This window comes from Neodiprion fabricii, chromosome 4 (genome assembly GCF_021155785.1).
Source record: "Neodiprion fabricii isolate iyNeoFabr1 chromosome 4, iyNeoFabr1.1, whole genome shotgun sequence".
Classification (NCBI taxonomy): domain Eukaryota; kingdom Metazoa; phylum Arthropoda; class Insecta; order Hymenoptera; family Diprionidae; genus Neodiprion; species Neodiprion fabricii.
Genome location: NC_060242.1, coordinates 42,031,937 through 42,044,416, shown reverse-complemented (window position 1 = coordinate 42,044,416; position 12,480 = coordinate 42,031,937). Strand labels below are relative to the sequence as shown.

At 43.1% G+C, this 12,480-nt stretch overlaps 1 protein-coding gene across 8 annotated transcripts in view; it reads right to left on the bottom strand.

The window, feature by feature from the left end:
• LOC124179796 (insulin-like growth factor 2 mRNA-binding protein 1) overlaps window positions 1-12,480 on the bottom strand; it is a 78,798-nt gene that overhangs the window by 37,924 nt on the left and 28,394 nt on the right. The window contains exons 1-2 of one of the 8 annotated variants that reach the window (XM_046564546.1): window positions 4,155-5,986; window positions 3,890-4,031 (exon numbers count right to left, since the gene is read on the bottom strand). The exons of 3 other annotated variants lie outside the window; for them this stretch is intronic. In XM_046564546.1, coding sequence (XP_046420502.1) covers window positions 3,890-3,978 — 89 coding nt within the window. In that variant the 5' untranslated portion in view covers window positions 3,979-4,031; window positions 4,155-5,986. Of the gene's footprint in view, window positions 1-3,889; window positions 5,987-12,480 lie in introns of those variants that run through there. 4 more of the 8 variants (XM_046564547.1, XM_046564548.1, XM_046564549.1 and 1 more) reach the window with 4 other exon arrangements.

The window sequence follows — 12,480 nt, the reverse complement described above, 5'->3', positions numbered from 1 at the left end:
TCACGGAATAACAATGAATCCCTTGTAAACGATCTCTTCGTCTACATCACACCCGGGCGATATATCCGCTGCGATATTTGAATAGCGAGTTATAAGACAAGGTTATGGGAAAGAAAGGCGAAAATATATACGGTGAAAATCCAGTCAGAGGAGGAATCGTGCCTACAGCACGAGGTGAGCGTATTCGTTCGTTCGCCATGTTGGTGCGGAAAACGCTTTGCCTGGTATCCGACTCGGCCGCAAGTGCCAGGTCGATCTGGCATCCAGCACTCCTCCCGACATCGGTTCGTCGCGGGGCTCGCGGAATTCGGCGTTGTGGCCGACCCAGTGGTGGAACAACCCGACGCCATTACGGCGGCCCCTGTGACGCCAGGCCTAGGGACGCGATAACGAGAAGCGTTGTGCCACGTGTGACACGAGTGAGCGAGCGAGCGCGGGAGAGAGTCGGGGGGGGGGGGGGGGGGGGGGAGAGAGAGAGAGAGAGAGAGAGAGAGAGAGAGAGAGAGAGAGATATCAACCATACGAAGGGGAAAGAAAACGTTAGGAATATGGGAAATTATTGAGTGCATGTCATGTGGGAAAATACTGTACCTGGGATAATCTTTACTTATGTACGTACCTACATGATATTGCTATTGCAAAATGGCATTATACACAACCGTTCTTTCTGCTGCACAATTCTACATACAGTGTTCGACATTTCGCTCAAAGAACGTGTCCGTGCTTGCCTACTTCTAAGGTATCTAAAATACCTACACTGGGCTATCTGACAACTGTGAACTTCCTCACGGTCTAGTATAAGATATAGAGACCATGCACGTTGGCATACGCACGAGCACAAAAATGAAATCCGACCATATACAGATTTCTATCCTGTACATGCATATGATTCGCATCGCAATTGTAACTATGCTTTTAGCAGGGATGGTGATATCAAGTTATATTATAGGAATACAGCATCAGCATCGGCATCAGCATCACAGAAATTGAAGGTGGGTTCGCTGTTTCGCACGATTCTTGTACATGGTTAAGGAGAAGGAACAAGGATCGACATGTATATACCCGTACTCTTCGGTGACTGCGACAGATGTTTTGTAACGCGGGAACGGTCAGTGAAGCAGGATTGATCTTGGTCAGCAAAATAAACGAGTTGCTATTGTATAATTACAAGATACAAAAAAAAAAAGAAGAAAAAAAAAACAAGTCCAGCATTGAGCGCGGTTGTGGACAATACAAAAAAAATGACGACACTGAAAAATAGGAATGAAAATAGGAAATGAGAATCATTTTCTATTCAAAAGTCATTCTTCTACTTCAAAAAATTTCCAAACCTACTCCATTACGAAAGAATAATTTTTAATTTCCGTTCTTGTTGTTACTTTTTTTCCCTCTCAAATCGTGTATAAAAACGGATTACGATAGCTGCAGTACCCGTATAGAAATTAGTTAGCCACTTGTGAACTTCTGTAGCGTGCGCTGTTGGACGGAACGTACAAGTGGCCAACTTTACTCCAAAACTAGCAGGTAACGCTGACAATGAGCCCCATATGTATACCGCATACATAAGCCGTACGGAAAGAAAAGAAAAGTCATCAAAGGAATGAGAGCTAAAAGGAAAAAAAAAAAAAATTTACGCGGTCCTTCGGCCGGTCGGTCGGTCGTTTGTCGGTGATGTTACGTAAGGTATTGATGACTCTTGCGCCAGACAAGATTTGCGAGTCGCCAACACAGAATCGTGATATGCTGTGCTCCTTGAAATTGGCCGTATCTTTTTCTGTGTCACTGCTTACTGTGTAAAATTATACGTAATATTCGTACCTATAAACCTACGTATCTTCGAATATGCGGATGCGTTTGTACCTTGTAACGGTAATTGGCTTTGCACAAAACTTTATCTGGGTATCATAAGCATAGTTGCAGGAACTGGTAATTGTCTATTCACTTCACTCTCTGTCGTCTGTTTCTCGATCCTCCTAATTTTCGTCAAGAACGCCGATGGTTGATACGCGGTGTCGAACATTCGTTGAATAACACACCATGCGGCGATGTTACGTAAGAAGTAGGTAGGTACCAGTGGCGGGGGGAGGCTCGACTCTCGCGAGAAAGTGGTGCGCTGCATATTGGACAGAGGTTTGTTTTTTGTCGTCAAGAGGATGCTACAGTGAGTCCTTACCGACCGAGTAAGATTTTTACATTTTTTCATCAATATCAAACCAACGCAGCAATGGCGTGAAGATTCTCCAGTTGGCGCAATTCTACTTGCAAAGCTGAACAAAAATATCAAAAAACTCTTTGGATCCATACGAGAATAAGGCCTAAGACTAATTGTAAGAATATTCATACATCAAGTGGTAATTCGATTACAGGTAGTAGTAAAAATGAGCTGCGAGTGTGGAGATTTATACGACGGGGAAGGCCAGCAAAAATCATGCGTGATTGAAAATGACAAAAGTGCGAAATTAGTGGTACGGAGATCGTCAGAGCCAATTAAGAAATCCAACAGTATCAAGCAATATTAACAATTATTGCAAACTATTCTTTCAATGTAGGCGTCAATTATATTCGCAAAGATCCAACGCAAAAAGAGGATCATAAATGTATCGAGAATAATCGATATACCTGTTTGGAAATTTTCGTAAAATTCAACGCTTTGTACACAGAGACACGTCATACACTTGAAGCAACAGGGTGGGGTTATTTCTAAGCTTCGGCTTCAATTTTTAATCTCGCATTAAGAGCCAACCCGTTTTTTTTTCTTTTATTTTGCAATCATATACAGTGGACTGCGTGTACAAGTAATTTCCGCGCAGGATAAATTCTCCGCAATCAACAGGTATTTATCTAATTCTTAATCGGAAAAATCATGCGTTCGATAAAAATTTTTGGCTTGAAATGACATCCGACAATTTAAAATTCGCAACACCGAAATCAGAATTCCATTTTGCGATATTCGTTGGGCGGATTAGAACGTGGCGCAGAATCAAGATGGCGGCTGTCGGACACACTTGTAATTTTCTTTCGGATGCATGCCGCTTTTCGAAACCCGGTGGATATCGAATGTTATTTTAGGTCGAAGCAAATGACAGCTTGAGTAGCTGAAGTTTAATATCACCATTAACTCAACGCTCATAAGCGAGAATCCAGTCCAGAAAACTCACTTATGCGTGTGTACATGCATGTATCGCAAAAATAAACGGATTTGCCTCGCACTTGAAATTTTACTTTGTGTTGAATCTCAAAATCCCTGATTATAATTGCCGTCTATATAGAGATCGCTGTTAATATGGTAACTATCACTGCAATCATTATGATTTACTTTTTAATTCTTCAGCTCCGAATATTGCAATCTTTATGAAAAATAATCGTGATCCGTTAGGGCTTTGTTACAAGTGGTTGGAATTTTAAGGTGGCACCATCACGATCAAGGGGAAAATTCCGCGGGTGCGACGGTATAGGGCCAATGCGTTTTCCAAACTTTGGTCAAGTTTTGAACATGAGAAAAAATGATTCTTGGAAAACTCCTTTATAAACTGTCCGGGGACCTCGAAGCTTGCACTCCGTCAATTTTCATGAATATGTAATGATGTACAAACCCAACTTTATAACTTCGAAACGAAATTCGACAACTTTTTTTGGGAGTTTCGCACACACAGACATGAATATACATTTTTCAATATACATAGACTCCTATTTACTTTATTCTGCTTTTTGTCGAGCTCGTGTTAGCATTAAGTCAATATTATAGGTATATAATCTGGAATATCGCGGGCCTGATTGGGTGGGTGTAATATGGGCGAGAATTTTTTTCTGTCTGTTGTGTTTTTTTTATTTTTTTTGTGGGGGGGGGGGGGGGGGAGGGGTATTTAGTGTTGGTACGATTTTAGTTTACCTTTGGCCATCGCCGTTGCGATCCTCGATATCCAATCGTTCCATATCCTTTTGAAGCATTCCAGAGTCGCCAAATTTATCCATGGACATAGCTCTTTTGCTAATATAAGTTTACACGAAACAATATGTACAGTAATAGTAACCTTTCGATGTATAAATTTATATATATATATACATATAATGTATACACTATGTATATATATATTTGTTATATATATATACGCATATATTTATGTATATGTGTATATATATAATTTATATCTTACGTTCAATTGATTCAAGTTTTCGTTAGCTGTCGCTAACTTTGAGGTAGAATATGCACTGGCACTCACTGGATTTATTAGCAACGAACTGAAAACAAAAACACAACACAGATTTTTTTCCGTAGATAATTACAGGTACCTGAAGTAAAGTATATGTATTTTAATGTTTAACTTGGAATTAATCAGTAAATTCACGAACCAAGTCGTTTTGTATCAATATGAGTGACGTTATTACGGTTTTTTTTTTTTCTAATTATTACGCGATGTATAAAGTAAACGAGCAGTGTTAGGAGTTTTGGAGCCAAGACACTATATACTGCCTCTATTTTTCGGTATTTATATTATTCTTGATTTTCACTTCATTATGTAAAATTTCTTTCATCACTCGATCTTATCCTTTGATCTGCTATTTACTTTTATTCACCGTTCTCCCGTACTCCTTGGATTCTTTATTTCAATCTTCCTACAGTATAATATAATAATAATATTCACCCTGTGCAGTACAGTCTTTTGTTTAAAATCAAATAATACGAGGTCACAAAATCACAGGAGGAAGGAGGTAGTTACCGGTAGTTTTTGAAATCATATGTACACGCGTGTATACACATATGCACAGGCGAATGCGTGTTCCGTTGAAATTGGAATTTCGAGGGAAAGAGCAGTTGGAACACGTGACACTTTTGCGTTGCGGTGGAATCTTTGGAGACGACGACCAACAGAGTTACGTCTGCTTACGATTAGGAGGGAAACACAGAATTGGCGCGGCGACACACACGCGGTGCGTGCGAAGCTAACGTATGTGATTAACCAAGTCCTGCGTCTTGTCGGAGGAACGTGATGGAGAGGGAAGCACAGGTACACCGTTGTACAGGTACCAGCTTCAAGTATCTCTCTTTGAAATCCTTTTCACCTCACCCCTTCCTCGCTCTTTTCACCTTTCTCTCGCTCTCGCGCGTTCCTTTATTCTTCCTTCTCCGTCTCTTCCTCTCTCTCTCTCTCTCTCTCTCTTTCTGTCTGTTTCTCCCTTTATCCCTTTCTCCCCCTTATCTATCTTGCACTCTCGTACCCTCCCTTCGTTTCCCTTTCACTTCGGTAATCACGTCATACGTCCACCTTAACACAGTACTCGCGTTGGTGGCCGCGCGAGTTTCTTGTTGGAAATATCCTCGAATGATATTCGATCGAGCCTCGTCGATGTAGCCTCGTCGTAGTTTGTCAATCGGCTCTATACCTAATATTGCTGACCGTGCGGCGCGGAGCATACAGCGAGCTAAACGCGGCCCGTAGTACAACTGGTAGCGGCGACCGAGCCAAAATGGTGGATTGCCAGCGATATCGCGGGAAAGCGTACTGGTTTAACGACGATAATTTCTTCACTGGGTTCCCTCGCGATCCAGCGATCCGGCGATACACGATCGTATTATCCAAGCACCAAATTACAAATCCAAAACACCTTCGGCCAGCCTCTCTCTGAATGCGAGTGCGTGCGTGCGTGCGTGCGCGCCTCTTTGTGTGTTCGTGTGTATATGTATGCGTACGCCCGTGCGTATACGTGTAGCGTGTGAGCGGGCGCGCGCACGCGTGTGTTTCTCTTGCGTGTGTGTGTATATACGCGTGTGTGCGCGTATGTGCGAGCGCGTGCGACTGTGTGCAAGGGTGGCGTTCTCACTCGCGCGCGCGTACCGTGTCGATTCTCGTTTTGATTTCCGTCCGAAAATATTTATCACGACTCTGTGGGTACCTCTTGTGCTTCCTTTTTCCTCGAATTATCTTCTTTCTTATCCTGTTCAGCTTTTTCTTCGTCTCTTACTGCTGCTGCCGCTGCCGCTGCTGCTGCTGCTGCCGCTGCCGCTGCCGCTGCCGCTGCTGCTGCTGCTTCTACTTCTGTTACTTCTACTTCTTTTTCTTCTACTTCTTCTTCTTCTTTCTTCTTTTACCTTGATTTTTCTTTCGTCTTGTTTCCTTTTTTTCTTCGGAATGGAAGGAAATCGAGTTGAATTTTGAATCCGAATGATTTTTGCGGTAAAACGATTCCGTGGCGCAACACCGTGTGACAACGACAGCGTGTGCCTCCTCTCTCGCAGTGTAGTACTAGGGTATCTAGCGACAAGCGCGGCACACTGATATTATTTTTATAATCGTGTGCGGCAAGCGAACGGGGCGCCGTAGGCCGCGCCCAGCTACCCCCACTTTTCACTTTTCTCATCCCCCCCGTTTTTCCCCTCACTCACTTCCCCCACTCGAGGAGGGAGTCGACCGCCCCGACCGACGTCCTCCCCTGCCCGTCGCGCTCGATTTCCCCCAGCTCCCTGTGGCGCTGCCGTGGTCTGTCTTCTCTGAGGGGCAGCCAAGCGACCTGCTACCTCCCCCCTACGGCGCCGAACCGATTAGAAAATGCTCACGTCATCAGAGAGAGAAGCTGTGGTGCCGCCTAGCGGATGCCGGCAAGCATCGAACATTGCCCCTTCCACCCGAGTGCCAGGGTGAGTACGCGCAGGTTCTCCCTCGCTCGACGCCGATGCTGCTGGGTGACGCGCGCTTGAGCTACCGGAGCGCCATCGACGACGAATCCGCAACTAGCGCCGCGTCATACGACGTGACACGCGCGGCGCTGATCTTGCCGCCAAAACTGCCCGGGCGCCTGAATAAAGATGGAGGAATGAGAAGCAGGTATGGAGGGGGGGGGGGGGGGGGGGAGAAGTGGAGAAAAGTGCTCATCCTTCGTCCTAGAACCGTAAGTTCCCTGAGATGGAATTGAGGTGTACGTGTTGTTATTCGGTGTCCTTTTTCTCTACATATGCGTTACTGAAATAAATAGCTAATCGTCAAGATGTTGATTAGGATTGCGGGACGAGGGGTGGAGATCGACGTGAGTGAGGTTGGGGGGGGGGGGGCATCGAACGCGAGTCACGGCGCGCACGGCGATGCGATGCTGAGGTACGTTTGCACGCGGCGTCGCGTGTGACTACGTTTTCAAGTTCTTAGTCATCAAATGCAGCGATACTGGGCAAACCTTTTCTCACCATATTGCTAAACGACTCATTCTGTGTTGGGAGGCAGTACATCGCGTGCGTATACGTGTAGATCTCGACGCTGAAGCCTTGTAGAACCGTGCCGACGCCTTTTCCCGTTCCTCCAATTTTCCAATAAGCACATAACTAAGCGATGTACCTCTGAGATAATGTGCTTCTACAAAGAACGTAATACGCAGCTCACAATCAGCCATGGCCCAGTAATCCGGGATCGCCCGCGTTGGCCCAAATATTTCATGACTGACGACTCTTCCAAGGCTCATCGTATTTTAGAACTATGCCGGTGTTTGTACTAGAGAAAGTGCAAAGTTCGAATATTTAGGTGAATTGAAAAATTAACGACGGAGCCAAGAATTGAACCTGGTATCTAAAGATGCTTTGCCGGAGACTTACTCCACTAGACCACCTAGTCGTCCCGACTACAATGTCATTAATTTCTCTCATCACCTGTATTCGAATTTGTTTTGGTTTCGTATACCGTTCTAATGGGCTAAGTAAAGTAGTGTACTGAGTTACACTCGTAAACAAGCCACATATACAAGTCTCTAATGTGCCTCTTTCGACGAAATCTGCAACTTAAACTTATATGTGTTGTACAGGCCACCACATTTATGAATACGAACTGAGTATAACTACACTCAAATTTCGCAAGGTGTTTGTTGCAAGGATGATTTGTTACAGCAAAGCCATTGATGCGCATGCTTGGACTTTAGATAATATTCATTATGTCTTCCGCTTCCATTTACAGCAGAGGCCTAAGGCAAATGTGAACGATGGAGGGGGACGCTATAGATCCCACGACTAGAAATCGAAAGTTTTCAACCGCAGTTGAACGACTTACGGTCCAGACCGGGTATACTTGGTAGTTGATACGTGCAATGGTGAGAGAGGCTTCTTGTTCCTTCGATCTCATATAAGGCGCATCTTGAACAATTCAAGCCAAACCGTTGACCTGCATCGCGTTTGAACGGTTTCAATCAATCTTGATATTGACAATATTATTTCAGTACGATTATCGAGATCGGGATGTCGACTGGGAACGAGTAAAAAAAAAAAAATGATTTGCTTGCACTATCGGATAATCTGAGCATTGTTCTCGTTTACGAATACCATGTTGTAACGGTTCAATTTCTTGATTTTCTATAATCAGTTATGAAATAAATGGCCCCGCCGCCGTGGAGTGCAAAGATGGATGATGAGAGATTGTGGTCAACCACGGTAAGTACTTAATTGGCGCCTCGTTCAAATACAACGTACAAGAATAACGTTGTGGTTAACATTCGTCCGGTCTGTTCAACAATAAATACTTCATCAGGAAAAATGGGAAACTTTATTAATCATATTTTATGTTGCGGGCTCATTCTGTAACACATCGTAATATTCTTTTCGTTATAATGGGTGAGTCTAAGGCGTCGGAGCAATATCATTTGCACGTATTATTACATTGACAAGAAGCTTTTAAATTTTTGGCACAAATCACATTGCAGACGCCGTATCCGCTGCGCACCTACAACCCATAATGAATTGAAGTCAAGGAATTTTTTACCGGAGCAAAAATTGACACCATGATTACGTATTTCGTCATTATTTACATTTTATACCTGACAAATGAATTTTACTTTGATTTCGTGATTTCTCATGATTTCTAAGATTTCATATGATTTCTTAAGATCACAAAGAGATTCCTATAATCCTGAATGATTTCTCATTACTAGTAATGATTACTTTAATGATTACCTTAATGTTTACTAATGTAGAATTTTATTTGAATACTACCGATTCCAGTTTGGATTTGGAGATAAGGAAATGATTTCAAATGGTATTGACGCCTCAATCGCTTCAATGAAATACTCCTTGATTGAACTAAGAAATCACTACAAGGTAGTACTGTAACTAAGGTACATAGATCAAGTTTTTCGTTCATTTTTTCCCAAAGCTTAAGCAAAGCTGATGTCGATAATGCCAGTTTGATAATCGCTTTCGCTCGGAAGAATCCTGCAAAGTGGTGCGGTATTGTTATTGAGATACATAATTAATTCTGAGCTCGTATAGTACGGGAGTTTGTTGAAAACGGGCTCCATGGGACATCAAATCTTGAATCGACGTTATAGCTCGAGCAACTAAGCAAGTAGCAAATGTCATGCTTGAGATACTCTACCGAAAAGGTGAACAATATGGCCCCTGGTTATGATGTAGAATGTCCAAAGGGACCGGACTCAAAGTACTATAATTGCCCAATTCTCTGCAGTAACTGACAAAATTTGACGAAGGCCAAATTCAAAGTGCAAGTCTTTTTCTGAGGATTCTTCATCAATCGTATCGTATTTTTATAGCTTCGTGACAACCAATTGATGGTACAGATAAAAATCCACGCGGAAGCTTCGCAGAGCGAACACGTGTTTTGATCCCTGTAGGAAGCATATACCTATATGCCGTGAAAATCTCTTCAGTCAGGCTTTAGGAGCTACTCGAGGTGATTTTTTAGTTCCTGCAAAGGCTCGATTCAAGATACCCTTCCTCAGTATGCATATTTACTTCAGTATTCTGGCCAGCGGTTTTCCCTCGATTGTTGGCAAGCATTGCTGAAGGTATATACAGCGTTTGCGTGCATACGATTCCATGCGTGTATAAACGGAAAAACATTAGTCTTCTCGATCAGCTGCACATTCGATTTTTCAGCTCGACCATAAAAGCTGTAGTCGTTTGTGCAAAGCAAGCATGATGGTGTTCTGTGTTCGAGAATTTTCCTCGAAAACTGACATCTGCTTGCGCTGTTCCAACACACAATGCCCACGCCTACTACCCACCGCTTTTTGACAATATCTTACCAAGGAAAAGAAAGAGGACAGCAGGTACTCCGAATACTCTGGATATACAATGGTGTCGTCAATATCTATGACTCAGAAAAGGAAAAGAGAACAATGCTTCGATGCATGCCCGAATCGTATGGTTGAGGGAGTGGTATACATCTATTATAAATGCCATCCAATCAAAGGCGTATTCTATCGTTTTAAGAACAGGGTGAGTGGCAACAGAATCTTTCGAGTGATAAGTAAGAAAAAGTGAACCGAGAAAAAGGGAAAGAAATGCGTTACTTATACTTCACGGGAAACGGATTACGCCTATCCAGTTATGCAAAGCTGGTCACGATTTTCAACCTCTGTTCCAGGTAGGTATGAAGGTGAGGAACCTAGTCGTGAGGAACCAGGAAGCTCAGAGCTGAACGAAGGGTATATAACGATGCCTGCAGCTGAATTGAGCCCACGGAAATGCCTAGATGCGGAGCACATTTCACGTATACATGCATGCATACGCCTGAACCGTAAAATCATAGACTCTTTGTAAACCCTCGTCGTATACCTGGCTGACCTGAACTTGCCTCGCCTAACCCGGTTTGTACAAGCTTTATACAAGGTGATCAGACATTAGCATCGCCTAGCCCGGTAAATTGTTTCCTCCGAAAGAAGTGGTGAAGTACGGAAACACTTGGTTTAATCTTCTTAATTTGGAGAGTTTTCAAGTTCAAGTGAGGCAAGGCTTTGCAAGAATGATCGTCGAGTCCGCTTAAAGTGGTTCAGAGAACTTATTTTCAGAATTTCTCTTCGGATTGATTGTTGCAAACTGACGGTAAAAACAATGTGTGTGTTTATTTATTTGCATCAACAACCTGTACATGCTTGTGGTAATTTTTTTGCAAGAATATAATTCTTATAATTTTTTTCTATACACGTAGCTGTGAGGAAAATTGACCGAACTTTCGGTTTGCTATTTTTCAAACGCTCTCTAAATATTTCCGTACCCTATAAAAGTGAACGGGTATCTGAACCCAATGGAAAAATTTTCATCTACCTGGTCCAACAAAGAGTCCTAGGATCAACCGAGACAAAATCGTCCCAAAAGAACCGGGTGTCTGCCAAGTAGTGTTCCCGGGATGTTGTATTTTCTAAGATATTGTCCTACCTGAATCGCATTCCCACCACTTTGCATCTGCAAAACCTTCATGTCCTGCAAATTGTAAGCAATCGTGAAATTTTCTTGAGGACTGTAAGAAATTAACATGTCCTCTGGCCGTGGAGGTTGCGTATCTACCATTTTGACACCCGTAGCGTGCACGAAGGTACAAATTGGGCAGGTAAGATGTCGGAGAACTAAATTTTGTACTCTCATTGCGAATTATAATTCAAGTCTTTTTGTTAACAATACTTTGTATTTGTCACCTGCAGTTCGGAACTACCTCACGGTCATTTGAAACTTTTGTAAATGCTTTACGAACATCGAAAATCGCAGGTAATTTTTGGAGTTCGATAAGATCGGGAAGTACTTCTACAGTCCAGGCTTAATACGGTATTACGCACTACTGATTGAATTCATGTTTCTTAAGGTGCAAGTATGATGGAAATCAGATTCAAGAATCAGTTTTCCGTGATACATGTTACTGCTTACAGAAAATGCGAGTAGACACAATTTTTTATATCCTAAAGAAATTAGTAGGGCTAATGAATGAATTTTTCGTGATGTCCAAGGAAGGTGATAATCTTGGTTGAACTCTGAATGCATAATTCCTTCAACGTCATGTGCAAGTTGTATATACACGGCACCCAACTCAAGTATTGACACTAAATTAGAGATTTGTAAAAAACGTAATTGTTGCGGCGACACCGCGTTACGTAGAGGTGTCAGGGGCTTCAAATGTACTTCGGTTTGGAGGAATCCAATGCGGTTGGTTATCTTGATTTTTCACCGTGAAATGTTTAAACCTACCTTATTATATAATACGCTGAACCCCCATCTCTTTGGCACAGGGATTAAAATACAGGTATTTGCCAAGGCGTATGGGTGTCATTTATGCATGGTTGCCGGAAAGAGTTCGTTGTAACCTAGTTTGGCCGTTGGTTTAAACTAAAGTAGACAAGGAATGGAGCGGACGAACAAACGGGACGTCGAAGAGAGAATACGGAAGCCGCTCAAGTTTCAATGGATTCACAGACACACCGTGAACGCGGCCCTGGGATGGGGTCGAAGGGATGACGAGGGCTGATGGGAGAGAGAACAGAGGATAAGGGGAGAAGAGGTGGGAAGCTTTCAACGGGAGCTTAGAATGTGGGCACGTGTAAATAGCACCCATACGACTCCACACGCACGTATGCGTACGCGCGTTTGTACTTGAGAAGACGGGCCAAGGCCATGCTGGGGCAAGAACGAAGTACACGGTAGGCTCATACGAACGCAGGACCTACACGGATCCGCGCTCGTCCAGTTCCGTCGTATACCTATCCGATTATACATAGCGGATTAAA